The 18,711-nt window shown below is 39.2% G+C and overlaps 2 protein-coding genes across 2 annotated transcripts; both read left to right on the top strand.

Annotated features, from left to right (window-relative positions):
- The first annotated feature begins 285 nt into the window (after positions 1 to 285).
- LOC114538332 lies at positions 286 to 14,132 on the top strand. Its single transcript, XM_028559484.1, has 2 exons — positions 286 to 678; positions 13,000 to 14,132. Exon 2 carries the CDS (start codon positions 13,002 to 13,004, stop codon positions 14,130 to 14,132), a length of 1,131 nt encoding a protein of 376 aa, XP_028415285.1. The 5' UTR covers positions 286 to 678; positions 13,000 to 13,001.
- LOC114538312 lies at positions 14,109 to 18,088 on the top strand. Its single transcript, XM_028559461.1, has 2 exons — positions 14,109 to 17,343; positions 17,910 to 18,088. The coding sequence occupies exons 1-2, from the start codon at positions 14,294 to 14,296 to the stop codon at positions 17,965 to 17,967; spliced, it is 3,108 nt and encodes a 1,035-aa protein (XP_028415262.1). The 5' UTR covers positions 14,109 to 14,293; the 3' UTR covers positions 17,968 to 18,088.
- The last annotated feature ends 623 nt before the right edge of the window (positions 18,089 to 18,711 follow it).

The following is an 18,711-nucleotide window of genomic DNA, read 5'->3' as shown; positions in this document are numbered from 1 at the left end:
AGAATTTACCTGCATCGAGTGAAGTGCCAAAAATCATAATCGATTTACCCTCGCCTATTCCCGGCATTACCATCCTATACACATTAACTATGCTCGCTCTTGTCAGCTACCTCTGTAGCTCAGCGGCAAGAGCATTGCACCGGCATCGCAATAGCGTAGGTTCGATTTGTCCCGGAGGACTTATAGTTGACTCATTTCTCCTTCAACTGTTCCTGGCTAGAATTTTAAGTGTGTATAAATTATTCCACTCGAAATTAAGGCCCTTTAAACCCAAGAATATACGAAATATCTTTCCATAATCTGGTGATTTCTGCTTATGCAAACATAAGATTTTGGAAAATCACCTCGACACACAAAAAACTCAACATTTTCAAAGCCGTTTGCTTTGGGGGATTAACATAATATTAATTTCATGCACCATTAGGCTCTTAATGAAATGTACATTGTCCTTATTGACAATGCGTGGTGTGAGGTGTTTGTCTTGACGGAAAGTATCAAAACTGTCTTTGAAATTCGCCTATTTAATGCCAAACCGGTCAACACTTTGTAATTCAAATGACATAAATATCGCAGTGTGCATGTTTGCGCGGTAATCAGCCGGGCAACGACTTTCGTTGAAGTTCGTGTTAATCGTGGACTGACGTTGGAGCCAAGGACTTTATTTGGTATAGGAGTTAGGTATGTTAAATTTCTTCGCGATTCAGTTTGCCAAACCATGGTTTCATCAACTATCATTGCTTGATCAAACGAGAACAAGAGTTGCACAAGAGTTGACAAGCGAGAGTTTACATGAGAGTTTCATCAACTATCATTGCTTGATCAAACGAGAACAAGAGTTGCATGAGAGTTGACAAGCGAGAGTTTACATGAGAGTTTCGTCTACTATCATTGCTTGATCAAACGAGAGTCGCGTTCAACTAGAGCGCCAGTCTATTTGACTAGCACTCTAGAACTGTAGCACACTCATTTCCACGCATTTAAAGCAAGTAATATACTGGACCGTCTCGCCACCAAAACAAATATATTTATACTTGTGTCGCTTACAATGTTGCTTATGGGCATAGTTTAGTGTTTTTTAAGTTGTATATATTTGTGTTCTGCATTGTAAATTTCAAAACAGGCCGTCCGTGAGCAGACAAACGTTGAGCCTGCAGCGCGCGGGAAAAAACCATTCCACTGATCTCATATTGCACTGTATATAGCACCACTGATCTCATAATAACTGGATATAACACCACTGATTTCATAATAACTGTATATAGCACCACTGATCTCATAATAACTAGAAATAGTACCACTGATCTTATAATAACGGGATATACCACCACTGATCTCAAAATAACTGGATATAGCACCACTGATCTCATAATAACTAGTTTTGCACCGCTGATCTCATAATAACTAGTTATAGCACCACTGATCTCATAATAACTGAATATAGCACCACTGATCTAATAATAATTTGATATAGCACCACTGATCACATAATAACTGAACATAGCACCACTGATCCAATAATAACTGGATATAGCACCACTGATCTCATAATAACTGAATATAGCACCACTGATCTAATAATAATTTGATATAGCACCACTGATCACATAATAACTGAACATAGCACCACTGATCCAATAATAACTGGATATAGCACCACTGATCTCATAATAACTGAATATAGCACCACTGATCTAATAATAATTTGATATAGCACCACTGATCACATAATAACTGAACATAGCACCACTGATCCAATAATAACTGGATATAGCACCACTGATCTAATAATAATTTGATATAGCACCACTGATCTCATAATAACTGGGTATAGCACCACAGATTTCACAATACACTTGATATAGCAACTTTACCTACCCACCTTGAATGGAAGGCTTGGAAGCTATATACTTCTGGGCCTGGTTGTATCAAGCCCGTTTAGCTTAAACGGCGGATAAGTTCAAAATAGAAAGCAAGTCTATCGTTTTATTCAACAAGCAAACTAAATGTTTTCAACCTTAATACAAAGATACTGTTTACAACTACATATTCAGTGCATAATATTCAAGTTAACTCATTCAAGAGAGATGTAAAAGTGTTATTTAATTTTGACTTATCCGCCGTTTAAGCTAAACGGGCGTGATACAACCGGCTCCTGTATTCATTAAATCCCGATTATATTTTGAAGAAACCCTTGTCGTTTGGTGTTTAGCAACCATTAAATACTGTTCAAAACTTCGTTCACAACCTAATGCAAGGTATATAAACTAGTTTAAACGATCTTCGAGTGTTTGGGCGAAAATATTTGATGATTTAAAATTTTTTTCATTTTTTTTGTCATTACGGTTTTACGTCACAGATCACTCGAAACCAGAAGTTCCTCTTTGAAGGATTTCTCTAAAATTGTGTGATTTTTTTAGCAATGATCTCTGAGTGAAATGTTTTGAATGGTGACCACAAACTTTGTTCCTACTGGTTGGTTGACCATGCGAGTGAGATTTCACAGTCTGATGCTGAAGATAACTACAGGGTGAGTCAGAAAAAAGTCCTCTCTATTGAAATCAAGCCTTTGTTAGAATCTGATTGCCTTAATATTATGATAAACCCAATTGAAAGCAAGACGCTTTATTTGAATGCCTCAACCTAATAACTATGCTATTTACACACTACTGCGTTGATCATGCATTCAAATCAACAAAGGCTTCATTTCAATAGGGGGGACTTTTTTTTGACTCACCCTGTATAGTCTAACACTTTACAATGCGGCTACCTGAAATATGTTCGCTTTTTCGAAAAGAATAGTATATTTACGGACGAATAAGAATCGCACATGGTATTATTGTGCTTATCAGAATATGTTTTCTATACTTGCCATGGAAGTAGCCACATTTCCGGACAGGAAAGCTTTGATAAATGAACTAAATAATCACACACGTACCTTGCTCCACGGCGCGTGAAGAAACTCCAAAGACTTCATTGTCCATTGTGTATAATCAATTAGAGTGTTTTGGTACCATACCGGAAGCTTTTAGAATATATTAACACATCAATGCTTGCGACTTGTAAATTGTGATTATTGTTACGCGTACTCGTCGACAAACCAAGTTCCTTTACTCCAAAAAGTTCTCGACCAAAGATGTTGTAGAATTCTGACCTCGTTTCGATATTATCGTGCAGGATGTAAGTGTTGTTGTTTCAATGAAGTATTGTATTTTTTGAGTTTATAATTCTAGTGATATTGCCAATTGTCTAGGTATATTTGGTCAACATTTTTTGTGAGGAATTTTTTATATATCAGTCGCAATAATTGTCGCAATAGGTTGCAATGATTGTAGTGCATACATGTAATTTTAACTATGTTAATTATACGAGTTAGTTCGCTTAAAAAGAAGCAAAACTGTTACAAAACCAAATCTCAAAGATAATATATACAATATGCCTGCTTCATTCAACAATTCCACACGCAATTCTGTTATCATTTGTAAATGGGGAAAGTAGCTAATTAGGTACGCCATTTTGCAAAAGGCATTATGGAATTTGATAAGGAAAAGCCTCTTCGAAACGCGAATACAATTCAGTATATACAATGCAATAACAGTGGTCTTTCATTTCGTTGTTGTGATTAATGCATGACCGTCTTTTTAAATATGGTATCCGTGATTTCCAAATTGCCTCCTATATTACATGTATGCTTTGTCTAAAACGTAAAAAAATTCTTTATTCAGATCGGGAACAGACAATTAATGGCAAACAAAATGGCTCTTTTTGATTGAGGAAAAATTTATAATGTTTATCATGATTGTATATGCATCCGTGATTTTTAATGCAGAGCAAATATAGCTACAAACGTCGGATCCGGCAGGAATTTTTTTAAACCCTTTTAGCTTTGCCTAGATTTTGCTAGATTGTTTTCTCCGAGGAAGAAATAACCCGAAAGCGATGATAAAGATTTGAAGAAGTATGATTACCTTCTGTATTTGAAGCTACCGGCGTATAGATTTGCGCGAATATTTCTCAAGATATACATTGCGTCTAGACATTGTTTCCGATTGAGATATACGATAAATATGGTATATTGGCTTCGGAAAAATCGACCACAATAAGTGGCTTGGAATTCGTTTATTTTTTAAAAGATGGGTCTTACAGGCGTTAGTGAAATTTTCTACCAGTGAGTCATGTACGACGATACATAAAAGCCATGTTACACGGTGCAATTTTTCTTGCAACTTGCAATGCAATTCTACTTTTAAGAGATCTAAATTGGTGAAAAGGCTTCAAAATGTTAGTGTAAGAAAATAATAAATACAAAAGTTCTGTAGTTGCTAAATTTACATCTCTCAAAAGAAGAATTGCATTGCAAGTTGCAAGAAAAATCGCACCGTGTAACAGGGCCTTAAGTCATAAACAAGTGTTATAATTATAGTTTTATTTTCTTCTATGCACGAGGTAGGAGATCTTTACAATGGTTTTACTAAAGTTCAATAATGTTCAGTTTCACAATATAGCCTTGCGTAACACAAGTTTAAATCAGTTTTCCACTAGGCGAGCTTATTCGCGCGACGCGAAGCGTTATCTGAAATCCAGCGATTTGATTGGTTTGTGAAGAAATTCGCCGCGAAAAAGTAGAACCGCTTCTTTATCTGTTCGCGCGAATAAATTTGCCTAGTGGAAAACGGGCTTGAACAAAATGGATACCAAATATATCCTGACATTAAGTGAAGAGCCTTCAAGGTTAAGCAGTCATAATATTTCAGATGTTTTTTAAACGCATACTTTTAGAAATATTTCAAGTGTGATGTCTACACGATATGCAGTTATAGTTATATAAACAATTAAAATAGCGCGCGAATCAATTTATTCTGGCGCCGATGTTGCCTTCTCAAAAACGTCTCTATTCGTTCTTATAAGGTACTGTTCAAGTACTTTGTGATTACATAATAATAGGGCCATTTATACGAGTGAAAATAAGCCGCGGTCTAAATAAGCCGCGGCTTAAATAAGTCGTGAAGGGCCCGTATAAACGGTCATTTTGTTCGCAAGCCGCGGCTAAAATAAGCCCAGGGTTGAAGCCTAGGCTTAAATAAGCCGCGGCTAATTGAAAATAGACCGTTTATACGAGTTCTTTGCGACGTATTTAAGCCGCGGCTTATTTAGGCCGCGGCTTATTTTCACTCGTATAAATGGCCCTAATATTGCTATAGCTATTGGAAGTATGTCTGTAGTCTGAGAGTCAATCTTTGTCTACCTAAATTGAGATGGCTTCAAATCCATTTGATATCGGTCTTGCGTCTTGCAAAGATCTTCAAGTTCGTTTTTTACGCGAGTTTCAGGCAATTTATATTCTCCGTCGCGCATACAAATTTTTGAAATTTATAAACCGAACTAGATAATTTCAAAGTATTCAACGTGATGATATAGGTTTACTTGACGGAAGCATTGAAAATTCTTCTCGCAAATGGCACAAAAGCGAGATGAAAACTACCTTCTTTGCCATGGCGTAGCCAGCCCGACGAATTTTTCCCGCTATGCACATTTCAAGTCATTTCTATTATAACGATGGCATCAATTCTAATAAATGCAAGCGTAAAATTTCGGGGTCTTTCTGAATTTCACATATTACAGTGGCGTAGCCAGCCGGCCCAGCCTGACGTTTTTTTTTCAATATTCATTTCTTTAGAAATGCATTGTTTTTACAGTCAATGAACACCAAAATATTAGCATAGCATGAATAAATTGTCGGGCTAGCTGCGCCACTGAACATGTACCAGCCTTATCGGAACTAGCCTTCGCTGACGTATCGCGTTTTTGATTGGTTATTCCGAAAGATTTCTCGCATTTGATTGGTCGATGTTCCCTCGATGGTAAAAATAGTAGTAGTTTAACTGAGATCTGAACCACATTAATGTAAAACCTCATCTAACAAACGTTACAAATTCGCTTCGTCGAGATCATCTGAGCAACTTGGAGACAATTTTGAGACTTAGGGCTGGATTTCCACTTCCAGCGAATAGTTCGCTGGCAAAATATTTGTATATTTTCTTTTAAAATGAATTGAGCCAAACTGAACTAATGTAGTTATTCCGTGAAAATTCTAAAGAAAATATGGGAATATTTCGCTAGCGAACTATTTCTCTGCGGTGGAGATCCACTCATCATTGGAAGCACTATAATATAAAGTTTTCTAATATATTATCGTACTTTATCCAAATTTAACCGACGAACAATACTTTAAAGGTCAGTTTTGAACAAACACCTCTGTCAAAACACCTCAGTTTGATTAGGTTGTCTTAGGTATAAACTCGTCTGTACATTTTCTCTAACCGGTTCGTTGGAAGGACTCTACACTTCTTGCAAAACTTCCTGCGAAAGCAGCCTTTTTAAACGCCTTAAGCTATTCTAAATTATCTTTTCACATACCAAGGAATCCAACCTTCTTCATTATACAAATATACCCTAGACAAGGCGAATACCAGAAGGCTCATATAATTTTTCTCGACGTCATCTGATACCATTCTGGTGATGGGGTTCTGAGAACCTTCACTCCACCGACAGAAAGCGTAGACGATACTCCATCAAAAATGACGAATGGGAAATTGTACGTGACATATTTTTTAATGTTTTTTGCAGATTGGAGATAAAAGAGTACGAAATAGCGAGGACAAGTATACCACAATTAGCCAGAAGGTTAGTCAATTATGATCTGATGCCTTAAATGCCAGCGCACACGAGTCGTGTCACTAGTTGGCCTAGTGTGCGCCCGAAATCTATCCACAAACGCGAGAAACTTGCCTCTCGAGGTGAATTCCTCACGAAAAACTATCCGCACACGAGAGTAACTTGCTGAGCTAACAACCTCGCGAGGTCTATACCTCAGATGTCTCAGATGATAGTGAGCTTGTCCTCGAAACACCATTTCAATGCATTTAAATGAATGGTTGACGACACCAATTCCCTGGCAGTGACGTTTTTTTCGTGCGAGCCGGCTTTTCTTTAATGTTTAGTACGACCATCATGTACGGTTGCGGCAAGATTAAACGTTACATTGTAGGCCTGAATATTTTGATAAAGCCCCATACGCAGACTGCCAAGTTTTCCTTAACAAGTTTTCCTGACCAGTTCACTTGCTGGTGTATATGGCGAACAAGTTTTCCACCTTTCCTTGCCGAGTTTTATTTCCTCGTGTGTAGGCGAAAAATTTTCTTGAATAAAGATGATATAAAACTTTAAAAACCTGCTCGATTGGCTGGAAGATTGTTGTTCCCTACTGCGCAATTCCTTGTCAAGTTTTCCTTGACGACCGTGCACGCGAGCATTTTTCCTTGTTGAAAAGCTTTTGAAGTCATGACTAGCTTTTGAACAAGCCTCCTTGTCAAGGAAAACTTTTGAACAAGACTTCTTGTCAAAGAAAAACATGTTTATCGCGTACGAGAGAGCAAATAAAACTTGGCAAGGAAAACTTGCCTTGCAAGGAAAACTTAGGTGAAATCGTATTAAAAATCTTCGGCAGTACAAAGAGATGATATTGAATGGAGATATTCGCTTTCAACTTACTTTTCGCTGTCGACCGCCGAACGTTGCGAAGAAATGAATCATTTCACAAACTTTATTGCGAGCAATTAGCATCTAATTGCAGTTCATTATTATTTCAATTATCCAACTAATTCGTCGGTGGAAGTGACGGGTTGACGTGAACGATTAAATTTTCATTGAAAATTTATGTAACAAATAAAGAACTAGTTTATTTCGTAATACATTTGAATGTCAGTGTAGACTTACCCAGAAGCCGGTATGGAAGAATATATATAAAAAAACTGCAACCACAATTAATATTCAAATCTGTTCGCTTTTATTCAGCAAAAAAAAATCGTCGCCCCCTTGGAATTATTAGGGTTGCAGTTTTTTTTATACGCCCTGTAAATTTTCAGGCTAGAGCCACAATATAGCGCTCTTAGTCCCAGCATGGATTAATTTTGATTTTCGGCGGGGTAAATGTTTTTTTTTTGAAAAGTATTTATTTAATGCAGAGGCTTAAACTGGCTGAAAAGTTACGATAAACAGGATGTCAGGATGTCTCAAAGAAAACGCAACACTTAAATATGCAAGAATATTATAATATTGTTCGGGTTTGCACTACACTTCAGCTAAAATGACTTTTAGCATTTTAAATGAAGGATTAAGAGGCCTTTTCAATTCCCAGAGGTGCTTATCTATTGCGCTTTAGAGCTGTATTAATGTTCTTGCATATTTAAGTGTTGCGTTTTTTTTGAGACACCCTGTAGTTAGCGAACGGGATGAAATCAAATTTAAAAACGATGTCGTGGAAATCATTTTGCGTTCACCATAAAAATTAACCTTTTACAAAGCAATTAATCACATTTTTGCTGCCTAGTATATTAAAAAAATATTGACTATTGACAATTTGAAGTGTGTAAAATTCCACTCGAAATTAAGACCCTTTAAACCCTAGAATTTACGAGAGTTTATGAGAGTTTCATCAACTATCATTGCTTGATCAAAGTAGAACAAGAGTTGCATGAGAGTTGACAAGCGAGAGTTTACATGAGAGTTTCATCAACTATCATTGCTTGATCAAAGTAGAACAAGAGTTGCATGAGAGTTGACAAGCGAGAGTTTACATGAGAGTTTCATCAACTATCATTGCTTGATCAAACGAGAACAAGAGTTACATGAGAGTTGACAAGCGAGAGTTTACATGAGAGTTTCATCAACTATCATTGCTTGATCAAACGAGAACAAGAGTTGCATGAGAGTTACAAGCGAGAGTTTACATGAGAGTTTCATCAACTATCATCGCTTGATCAAAGAGAACAAGAGTTGCATGAGAGTTGACAAGCGAGAGTTTACATGAGAGTTTCATCAACTATCATTGCTTGATCAAACGAGAACAATAGTTGCATGAGAGTTGACAAGCGAGAGTTTACATGAGAGTTTCATCAACTATCAGTATCATTGCTTCATGAAACGAGAGTCGCGTTCACGAGCGTATTTTGGACGCTTCGGCCAAACAATGCGATGCAACTAGAGCGCCAGTCTATTCTAGCAACCCTCATTCCACGCATTTAAAGCAAGTAATATATTGGACCGTCTCGTCACCAAAACAAATATATTTCTACTTGTGTCGCTTAGGATGTTGTTTATATGAAATAGGATCGCGGTAAATGGCATAATCTCGCAAAGGCGTTCGACCGTATAGGGCATAATTTATTAATATCAAAGCTGTTAGGCATAGGTGTTAGATTGTCTCTGTTACCTCCTCACTAAGCGCCGACATCACGTTAAACTTGGGGGAGAAATCTCGGATTGGTTGCCAATGAAAGTAGGCGTACCCCAGGGGCCGGTTGTTCGAAATGCGTTTAGCTTAAACGGTGGATAAGTTCAAAATGGAAAACCAAATTATCTATTTATTGAACAACTGAGCTGAAATATTTCGATGTAAATAGTTTAATTTTCAATGGAAGTACATATTAAATGCATTAGATGCGGGCTTAGTAATTCGCAAGATGTATGAGAGTATTTCAGTTGAAACTTTGGCTTATCCACCGTTTAAGCTAAACGCCTTTCAAACAAGCCCGAGTGACTAAGCTTGGACCAATTTTGTTTTTGGTCATGATAAATGACCTTGATGTAAAACACGCGAAATGGGTATTTGGAAGTTTGTAGATGATGTATCAACATATGAATATACTACAAAAGGCAGCAATTCAAAGATTCAGTTCGGTTTGGATTCAATCAATTCTTGGCTTCGGTAATTTTATGAAGCCAATGCCAAGAAATGCAAGAATTCAAAGTGATCTTAAATGGAATGATCATATAGAGTCAGTTGTATCCAAGACCTCTGAACGTTTAATATGTATTCATCCGTTTCTTTACGACGAGGTGGCGTTCCCGGTTGCGTTGTATGGCACCACGCTTTACCTTTATATTTTGCTAAAGAGTTAGAGCGAGTACACTGAAAACGAGCTCTGAGAATTATTTTACCAGGCTACTCTTATAAGGAGGATTGAATGAAAGACGAGAACAACTTTGCCTTAATACAATGACAAGTATAGAAAAAGGAGGACCTTTGGCAAAATATGTTCCATTGACCAGCGCTTGTACAAATGATTACGAACTTAAAAAGTTTAGTGTTTTTTTAGTTTAGTGTATTTCAAAACAGCCTGCAGCGCGCGGGAAAAACCATTCCACTGATCTCATATCACACTGGACATAGCACCACTGATCTCATAATAACTGGATATAGCACCACTGATCTCATAATAACTGGATATAGCATCACTGATCTCATAATAACTGGATATAGCACCACTGATCTCATAATAACTGGATATAGCACCACTGATCTCATAATAACTGGATATAGCATCACTGATCTCATAATAACTGGATAAAGCACCACTGATCTCATAACTGGATATAGCACCACTGATCTCATAATAACTGGATATAGCACCACTGATCTCATAATAACTGGATATAGCACCACTGATCTCATAATAACTGGATATAGTACCACTGATCCAATAATAACTGGATATAGCACCACTGATCTCACAATACACTTGATTTAGCAAGTAAGCAACTGTACCTACCCTTGAATCGAAGCTATATACTTCTGTATTCATTATATCCCGATTATATTTTGAAAAAACCTTTGTCGTTTGGTGTTTAGCAACCATTAAATACTGTTTAAAACTTCGTTCACAACATAATGCAAGGTATATAAACTGGTTAAACGATCTTCGAGTGTTTGACCGAAAATATTTGATGATTTAAATATTTTTTTTGTATTTTTTTTGTCATTACGGTCTTTACGTCACAGATCACTCGAAACCAGAAGTTCCTCTTTGAAGGATTTCTCTAAAATTGTGTGATTTTTTTAGCTACGATCTCTGATTTAAATGCTCTTGATAGTATAGAGAGAGTATAGTCTAATCACTCTACAATGGGGCTACCTGAAATATGTTCGCTTTTTCGGAAAGAATAGTATATTTATGGACGAATAAGAATTGCAGATGGTATTATTGTGTTTATCAGAATATGTTTTCTATACTTGCCATGGAAGTAGCCACATTTCCGGACGGGAAAGCTTTGATAAATGAACTAAATAATCACACACTTACCTCGCTCCACGGCGCGTGAAGAAACTCCAAAGACTTCATTGTCCATTGTGTATAATCATTTAGAGTATTCTGGTACCATACCGGAAACTTTTACAGTATATTAACATATCAATGTTTGCGACTTGTGATTATTTTAAACGTACACGTCGACAAACCAAATTCCTTTACTCCAAGAAGCTCTCGACCAAAGATGTTGTAGAAATCTGACATCGTTTTGATATTAACCTGCGCCATGTAGGTGTTGTTGTCTCAATGAAGTATTGCCGGTTGTGAGTTTATAATCTTAGTGATATTGACAATTGTCTTGGTATATTTGGTCAGCATTCTTTGTACGGAATTTTCTATTTCACATTTCTATCAACCGTGTTGGGATTAGGCCTTTAGAGGTTTTTTAAAGGGTCTTAATTTCGAGTGGAATTATACATACTTCAAATTCAAGCCAGGAACAGTTGATGGAAAAATGAGTCAACTATCGGTCCTCCGGGACAAATCGAACCTACGCTTTTGCGATGCCGGTGCAATGCTCTTGCCGCTGAGCTACAGAGGTAGCTGACAAGAGCGAGCATAGTTAATGTGTATAGGATGGTAATGCCGGGAATAGGCGAGGGTAAATCGATTATCATTTTCGGCACTTCACAATTAGGCCTTTAGTTAAATTTTCCAGCATTGAAACATTTGTACGACGATACATAAACAAGTTTAAAGCCCGTTTTCCACTATAAGCGAATAAATAACCGGTATCTGAAATCCGGTGATGTGATTGGTTTGCGAAGAAACTCGCCGCGAAAAAGTAGAACCGCTTCTTTATCTGTTCGCGCGAATAAATTCGCCTAATGGAAAACGGGCTTAAACAAAATGGATACCTGAAATATATCCTGACATCCAAATATTTTAAGTGTGATGTCTACACGATATGCAGGTATATATTATGTAAACAATTGAAATAGCGCGCGAAGCAATTTATTCTGGCGCCGAATCGATGTTCCCGTCTCAAAAACGTCTGTTCGTTCTTAGGGTACTGTTCAAGCACTCTGTAATTAAATAATAATATTGCTATTGGAAGCATGTCTGGAGTCTGAGTGTCTGAGAGTCAATCTTTGTCTATCTAAATTGAGATGGCTTCAAATCCATTTGATATCGATCTTGCGTCTCGCAAAGATCTTCAAGTTCGTTTTTTATGCGAGTTTCAGGCAGTTAAGATTATATTCTCCGTCGCGCATACAAATTTTTGAAATTTATAAACCGAACTAGATGATTTCAAAGTATTCAACGTGATAGAAGTTTACTTGACGGAAGCATTGAAAATTCTTCTCGCAAATGATACAAAAACGAGATGAAAACTACCTTCTTTGCAATGGCGTAGCCATCCCGACGAATTTTTTCCGCTATGCAAATTTCAAGTCATTTCTATTATGACATCGATGACATCAATTCTAATAAATGCAAGCCTAAAATTTCTCTCTTGGTCGATGTTCCCTCGATGGTAATAAAAGTAGTAGTTAAACTGAGATCTGAACCACATTAATGTAAAATCCTCATCTAACAAACGTTACAAATTCGCTTCGTCGAGATCATCTGAGTAACTTCGAAACAATTTTGAGACTTAAGGCTGGATTTCCACTTCCAGCGAATAGTTGCTAGCGAAATATTTGCATATTTTCATTTGAAATGCATAGAGTTAAACTGAACTAATGTAGTTATTCCGTCAAAATTCTAAAGAAAATATGCGAATATTTCGCTAGCGAAGTATTTCTCTGCGGTGGAGACCCACGCTATCATTGAAAGCACTATAATTTAAAGTCTTCTAATATTATCATAATTTATCAAAATTTGCGAAAATTTTTCCCCATTTTATTTTCAGACATGAACGGTGAAGCGAATATCCAACGGAAATCAAAAAGCGTTGTTTTATGCCGATCAAGGAAGCAACCAGATGGCAAAGAAATACAAGGACTCGTCTTCGACCATCCTTCCATGCCGAAAATCGTCACGGTCTCATCTGTTCCTAAGAAATCCGGCGAAAAAGTACGTAGCGGGGAAACAAACCCTACCGGGGGAAAACGACATACCGGGGAAACGCACCTTGTCGAAAATAGTTCCCCTACCGGGAGGAAATATCCCACCGGACGTCCTCGTCAGAGACGATACCCCGTCGGAAATTTGTCCCTGGAAAGGTTCGATACCGGGTATTCCAACCAACGGGCAGCAACTACGCAACATTATCCGACCGTACAAAGGTCCCCTCCAGCGTTGATTCACACACCAAGCCGTTATTCAACAGAACAGCGGGTTATCTCCCCTCAAACGGGAAAAACAAATGTTCCCTCTCCCCCCTTTTACAATGGCCGTCCAATTCCTCCTACGATATCCAAAGCGCACAATATGCAAATGCAATACCCTCGACACGCAGCGAATCTATCGCCACGCACGCAGGAAGCAACGATAAGGCGAAACTCCACCGGCACATTTCGGTCCCATCCGGAAAACGTCGTCCCACTTCGGCAGAACATCGTACAGCACCCGAAGAACGCCGTTCAGTATCAAGAAAACATCGTACTAGGCACGCAAGATCTAACACAACATCGGCAAAGTATCGGCCAACAATCGGAAAGCGGTATCCAACTTCGTCAGAACGTCGTACCGTACTCGGAAAACGGCGCAAGAGCTCGACAATACGCGCGTCAGTTATCCATGCCGTCTTCCACAGATAGATTCTCAAGGGACTTTCATCTAAAAGTTTGGCGCCAAAGTCACGATCGTGCTGCAAGGGAATGGTATCCACCTGCTTCCGGGCAAGAACAACCCGCACACCAGCCACTGGCCTCTAATCATAATCTGGAGGTACTCCGCCATCGGTCATTGTCCACCGGTTCGCATGAACGACCAGGTCTCGTCCACCGAAATGAAATGGTTGAAAATCCACCCCATCGCGAGACACACCCACAACCCATAGGCCAAACTCTACCCGTCGCGAGACACACCCACAACCCATAGGCCAAACTCTACCCCATCGCGAGACACACCCACAACCCATAGGCCAAACTCTACCCCATCGCGAGACACACTCACAACCCATAGGCCAAACCCTCACCTCGAAACCCCAGTCCACAATCCAAGCGGGGAAATATGTGGCAAATATTCAACCCACCAGTGATATGAGGAGATATAGTACCGGTCACGTTGGCTCACAATATTCTGAAACTTCTACTACCGGCACTTACACCTCCCGGGAAGATTGGACCTACGCGAAATATAGTTCAAATACAAGAAATACCGAGATAAGAACATCTGCTACCGAGGGACACAATCCCGTAGTACGAAACTCCGAGGACACAAATGCCGGGTACACAAGAGCATCAAGTCAATCTATCGAGAAACTTTGCTCCGTGGTGCGAAATGTCGAGGCACCAAAGAACTTAAAGGAACTTTATTCGAAGGGACCAAATTCGAAGGGACTAAACTCGAAGGAACCTAATTCGGAGGAACTAAATTCGAAGGAACCTATTTCGAAAGAACCTATTTGGAAGGAACCTATTTCGAGGGAACCTTATTCAGGGGAAACGAATTCGAAGGAACCTGTTTCAAGGGAACCTTATTCGGGGGGACCAAATTCGAAGGAACCTAATTCGAAGGGACTAAATGCCGGTGATGTGAAGAATTCGACTTTGTTAGCTATGAAAGTTGCGGACATTATTGAACAGCGAAAGGCGCAACGGAGAAAAAAGCGTCGTAGTTCACCAACCGTTGTGGTCATATCAGATTCGGAAGACGAAGGATTGAAGATATCTTCACCGCTTTCCAGCGACGAAAATGGAGATGTTTTCACAGCTGCCAGTCCGGTTTACAGAATAGATGGAGGTAGCGACGATTTTCTACGGGAGAATGTGGATTTAAATCCATCTCGTAATAGCGATGGTGAAAGTGCCTGTGTTATTACCGGGGTTAAAGCACCCGGGGAACAGTCCGTTCGGTTAGAAAGCGAAAAACTCGGCCGTAAGACGATTGATGAAACTGGGCCGAGTAGGGTCAGAAGAGATTCCTATGATTTCAACAATAATACGAATGATAGTCAAGAGGTGACCACGTCGAACTACAAGCAGAATGGCTTGGGAACGAACCGCGAGCATGGGGGGAATGGGCTGAGCACGAGTTATCGGTCTGTTCTATACGAGCGGGAAAGTGCGGGACATTCAGGTACACAGAGTGCCATCATGAGTGAGCAGTTGTTGTCGGATGAGAGCAGGGGACTTAAGAGGTGTCTTGATGATAAATCGGAGTATTTTGTCGCGGGATCCGCAGAAATCGCTGGGAATTCTCTCCAGGATGCTGCGAGAAAAATTCGCAGAATGTTGTCAAATGTTTCCAAGAACCACGCCAATGATGGAAGCCTGAGTTTCGATCAGAGAATGGACATTTCTTCCAGTCGCCAGTCCTTCCCGGAAAGGAGCGGTTCTGTAAACTCTGGAGAATACCAAAAGCCGACGAGAAACTACGAAGGCATGCCGAAGTTGATACGATCTCTTTCGGAATATGATCGGACGGAAAGCAGGCCGGAATTCAAAAGTGAACGATCTAGGAGTCTTACCTATGAACCGAGATATTCGTCACACGGATTAAAAAACCGAGAGAATTGCATTACCAAGAACGAATTTGTTGAAAAATTTAAATCGAGTATTCAAGACTGCCTGGATGACAGCAAGCCTTTGAAGACAATGCCACGTGACGAACTTTTATGTCGCAAATATGACACCGAGTTCACTGAGAAGCCTGGAACCGACAGCAACCAGACCGTCGTGAAACTACCTAAAGTTGGTCCAAAACCGACCGGAATCGTGGTCGGTGTGAAGAAGTCACCGGAGGTCAAGCAACCGCTGAAACAGGAGTCTTTGGGCTCGAAAAGTGAATTGAAAAATTTGCTAAAACCTCAGGTCATTGGTTTGGACAACGAATTGAAGCAACTGCTGCAATGCGGGAGTGCGGGCTCAGAAAAACCTGCAAAGGACTCTGGTATAAAATACATCGTCATACCCGAAGAAGATGATGTAATACACAAGACGGAGAGTCCCGAGCTCGGCGATGATTTGAATGTACTTCATTTTAGCGTTGTCAAAAAGGATGCAACACCCAAGGGAGCAAAGTCCGAAGCTCACGTGAACAGCATAGTCGGCTCACGTGATAAGAAACCTGTATCGCAGCAGTGGGAGACTTATTCGCTGAAACTTGAGCAGAGTAACGCGACAAAGGATAGTTGTAGTGAAAATTCAACTGTCTCTCCTGACATCAGGCGAAATTCCTGGAAAGAATTAGAGACGGGATTTTTGGCCGAGGAAAACCGAGAATCCGGCGACGAAAATCGAAAGCGAAAAAGCTCGGGTCAGAAATCGTACAAGTTCCATGATTCTACGAAACTTGTTTCGGAGCAGTACAAACGTCGGAAATTGTCGGAAGAAGGCGGAATTCAAGATGGCGATTTCACTACTGATGACGTGCCCAAAACGACAACACAGACATCGATATGTCCGCCTAAGGATCTTAATAACTTGCTTCTCGTCACAAAAGACAGTAATTCGCGTATCATAATAACAACAGCAGATCCTAACTCCCCAGTGTTAAGTCCCTCGGAGAAAAACCCCCACGATATTCAACCCTCGGTGAGAAAACCAAGCCCAACTCAACCCTGGGAAGAAAAAACCTACGACAAAAATGGCCAGGAAAATGACCCCCAGCTCCACGAGATTCAACCCCTGGAGATTGCGCGCTCCACGTCACCGGGGAAAGAGACGCAGCAGAAAGAAGAACTTTCTTTAGCTGAATGGACAGAAATTTTACAAGGGCGAATTGCCCAAGTCAAGGAAAGTATCGAGGAAGAAAAGACGCCTTGGAAGACAAAGAACAAGAAAAAAGTTTTGGAGAAACTCGAAAATCATTATGCTTGGATAATGGGACCAGATGTCGACGAAGCGTTCTTCGTTTCTCGGAAATTACAGTTTTTTCAAACGATGCGGAAACAGTACGAGTTGATGAATAAAGTTAAAACGCAAAGACAGTCGATGAAGACTTCAGACAGCACCCCACAAGTTGAGGAAGATACGGAAAAATCAAAAGAGAAAGCCGCCAAACAAGTTGAGGTGACAAAAGAAGCGGCCAAACGTGTGACAAAAAAGACGAAAGGCATTAAGAAAATGGTTAAATGTCGGCCGAAAAGGTGAGAATGTTTTGCAATGATAGTTGATGAAACTCTCATGTAAACTCTCGCTTGTCAACTCTCATGCAACTCTTGTTCTCGTTCGATCAAGTAATGATAGTTGATGAAACTCTCATGTAAACTCTCGCTTGTCAACTCTCATGCAACTCTTGTTCTCGTTTGATCAAGCAATGATAGTTGATGAAACTCTCATGTAAACTCTCACTTGTCAACTCTCATGCAACTCTTGTTCTCGTTTGATCAAGCAATGATAGTTGATGAAACTCTCATGTAAACTCTCACTTGTCAACTCTCATGCAACTCTTGTTCTCGTTTGATCAAGCAATGATAGTTGATGAAACTCTCATGTAAACCCTCACTTGTCAACTCTCATGCAACTCTAGTTCTCGTTTGATCAAGCAATGATAGTTGATGAAACTCTCATGTAAACCCTCACTTGTCAACTCTCATGCAACTCTTGTTCTTGTTTTAATGCTTTAATCAGGCAATGATAGTTGATGTATCTTTTCTTATCATTTTCACGGTCAAATTTACCTTTATCTAACGTATATCTCATATTTTTTTAGTGTGAAAAATACTGGAGGCAACCTTATGAAAAAAATAAGAAAGGCAGTCCTGTTATAATAAACTATGGCGCTCTATATTATATTATGTGAGTCAATTTGAACTATTACGATTTTCCCTTCGGGCAGTACCCCTGAGATTTGTATATATTTTTTCATTTTATATGAGCAAATTCCCTTCTCCCAAGATTATTTATGTCGTTTCTTTTATTTATATTACTTATATCGTTTCTTTCTTTTATTAAAACTTCAAAATACGAAATGCTAAATCTACCCTCTTGTTAACTACAGATATGAATTTGCATTTATTTAACACAACTAACTGCAAAGAATAGTTTTATTTAGCAAAATAAACCCTTCACCAGAATGCTTTTTCGTCTCCGATCTTGATAGTATTGTTTTTCATCATGTTTTTAATGTTTTTAACCGCCGCTTTACATAAAAGTTTGAAATTTACACATTTTAAAAATCCATACCTTCAAAATTTGCCTTTAGCTTTCCTAAATTTCTTTCTAACCACGCGGCAACTTCTGGACTTTCCCGAAAGAACTGCTTTGAATTTTTCGCCATTTTGAATGGAGCTTTTTGAAGTAAATGGCGGCAAACGCGAAAGTCTGATGTTACACGAAATTTGATTGGCTCCACAAAAGTCATTGAGCCAATCAAACTTCGTGTAACATCGGACCTCCCGCGTTTGACGTCATCATGAAAAAGGTCTATTTAGTGGATCCTATTTACGTATACCTCTCCTTCACTAGATTCCGCCCCCCGGGATGAAATCTGTTTGACAATCCGCCCCCCGGGA

This window comes from Dendronephthya gigantea, unplaced genomic scaffold (genome assembly GCF_004324835.1).
Source record: "Dendronephthya gigantea isolate DGI-Jeju-01 unplaced genomic scaffold, DenGig_1.0 000180F, whole genome shotgun sequence".
NCBI lineage: Eukaryota > Metazoa > Cnidaria > Anthozoa > Malacalcyonacea > Nephtheidae > Dendronephthya > Dendronephthya gigantea.
The sequence above is the reverse complement of the archived record's forward strand: the minus strand, read 5'-3'. Positions and strand labels throughout refer to the sequence as shown.

What these genes read in the sequence shown, in the direction of transcription:
- LOC114538312 (XM_028559461.1), top strand. Translation starts at nt 14,294, where the DNA reads ATGAGGAGATATAGTACCGGTCACGTTGGCTCACAATATTCTGAAACT. An exon ending in GTTAAATGTCGGCCGAAAAG is followed by an intron (nt 17,344 to 17,909) that starts GTGAGAATGTTT and finishes ATATTTTTTTAG; the next exon opens with TGTGAAAAATACTGGAGGCA.
- LOC114538332 (XM_028559484.1), top strand. Translation starts at nt 13,002, where the DNA reads ATGAACGGTGAAGCGAATATCCAACGGAAATCAAAAAGCGTTGTTTTA.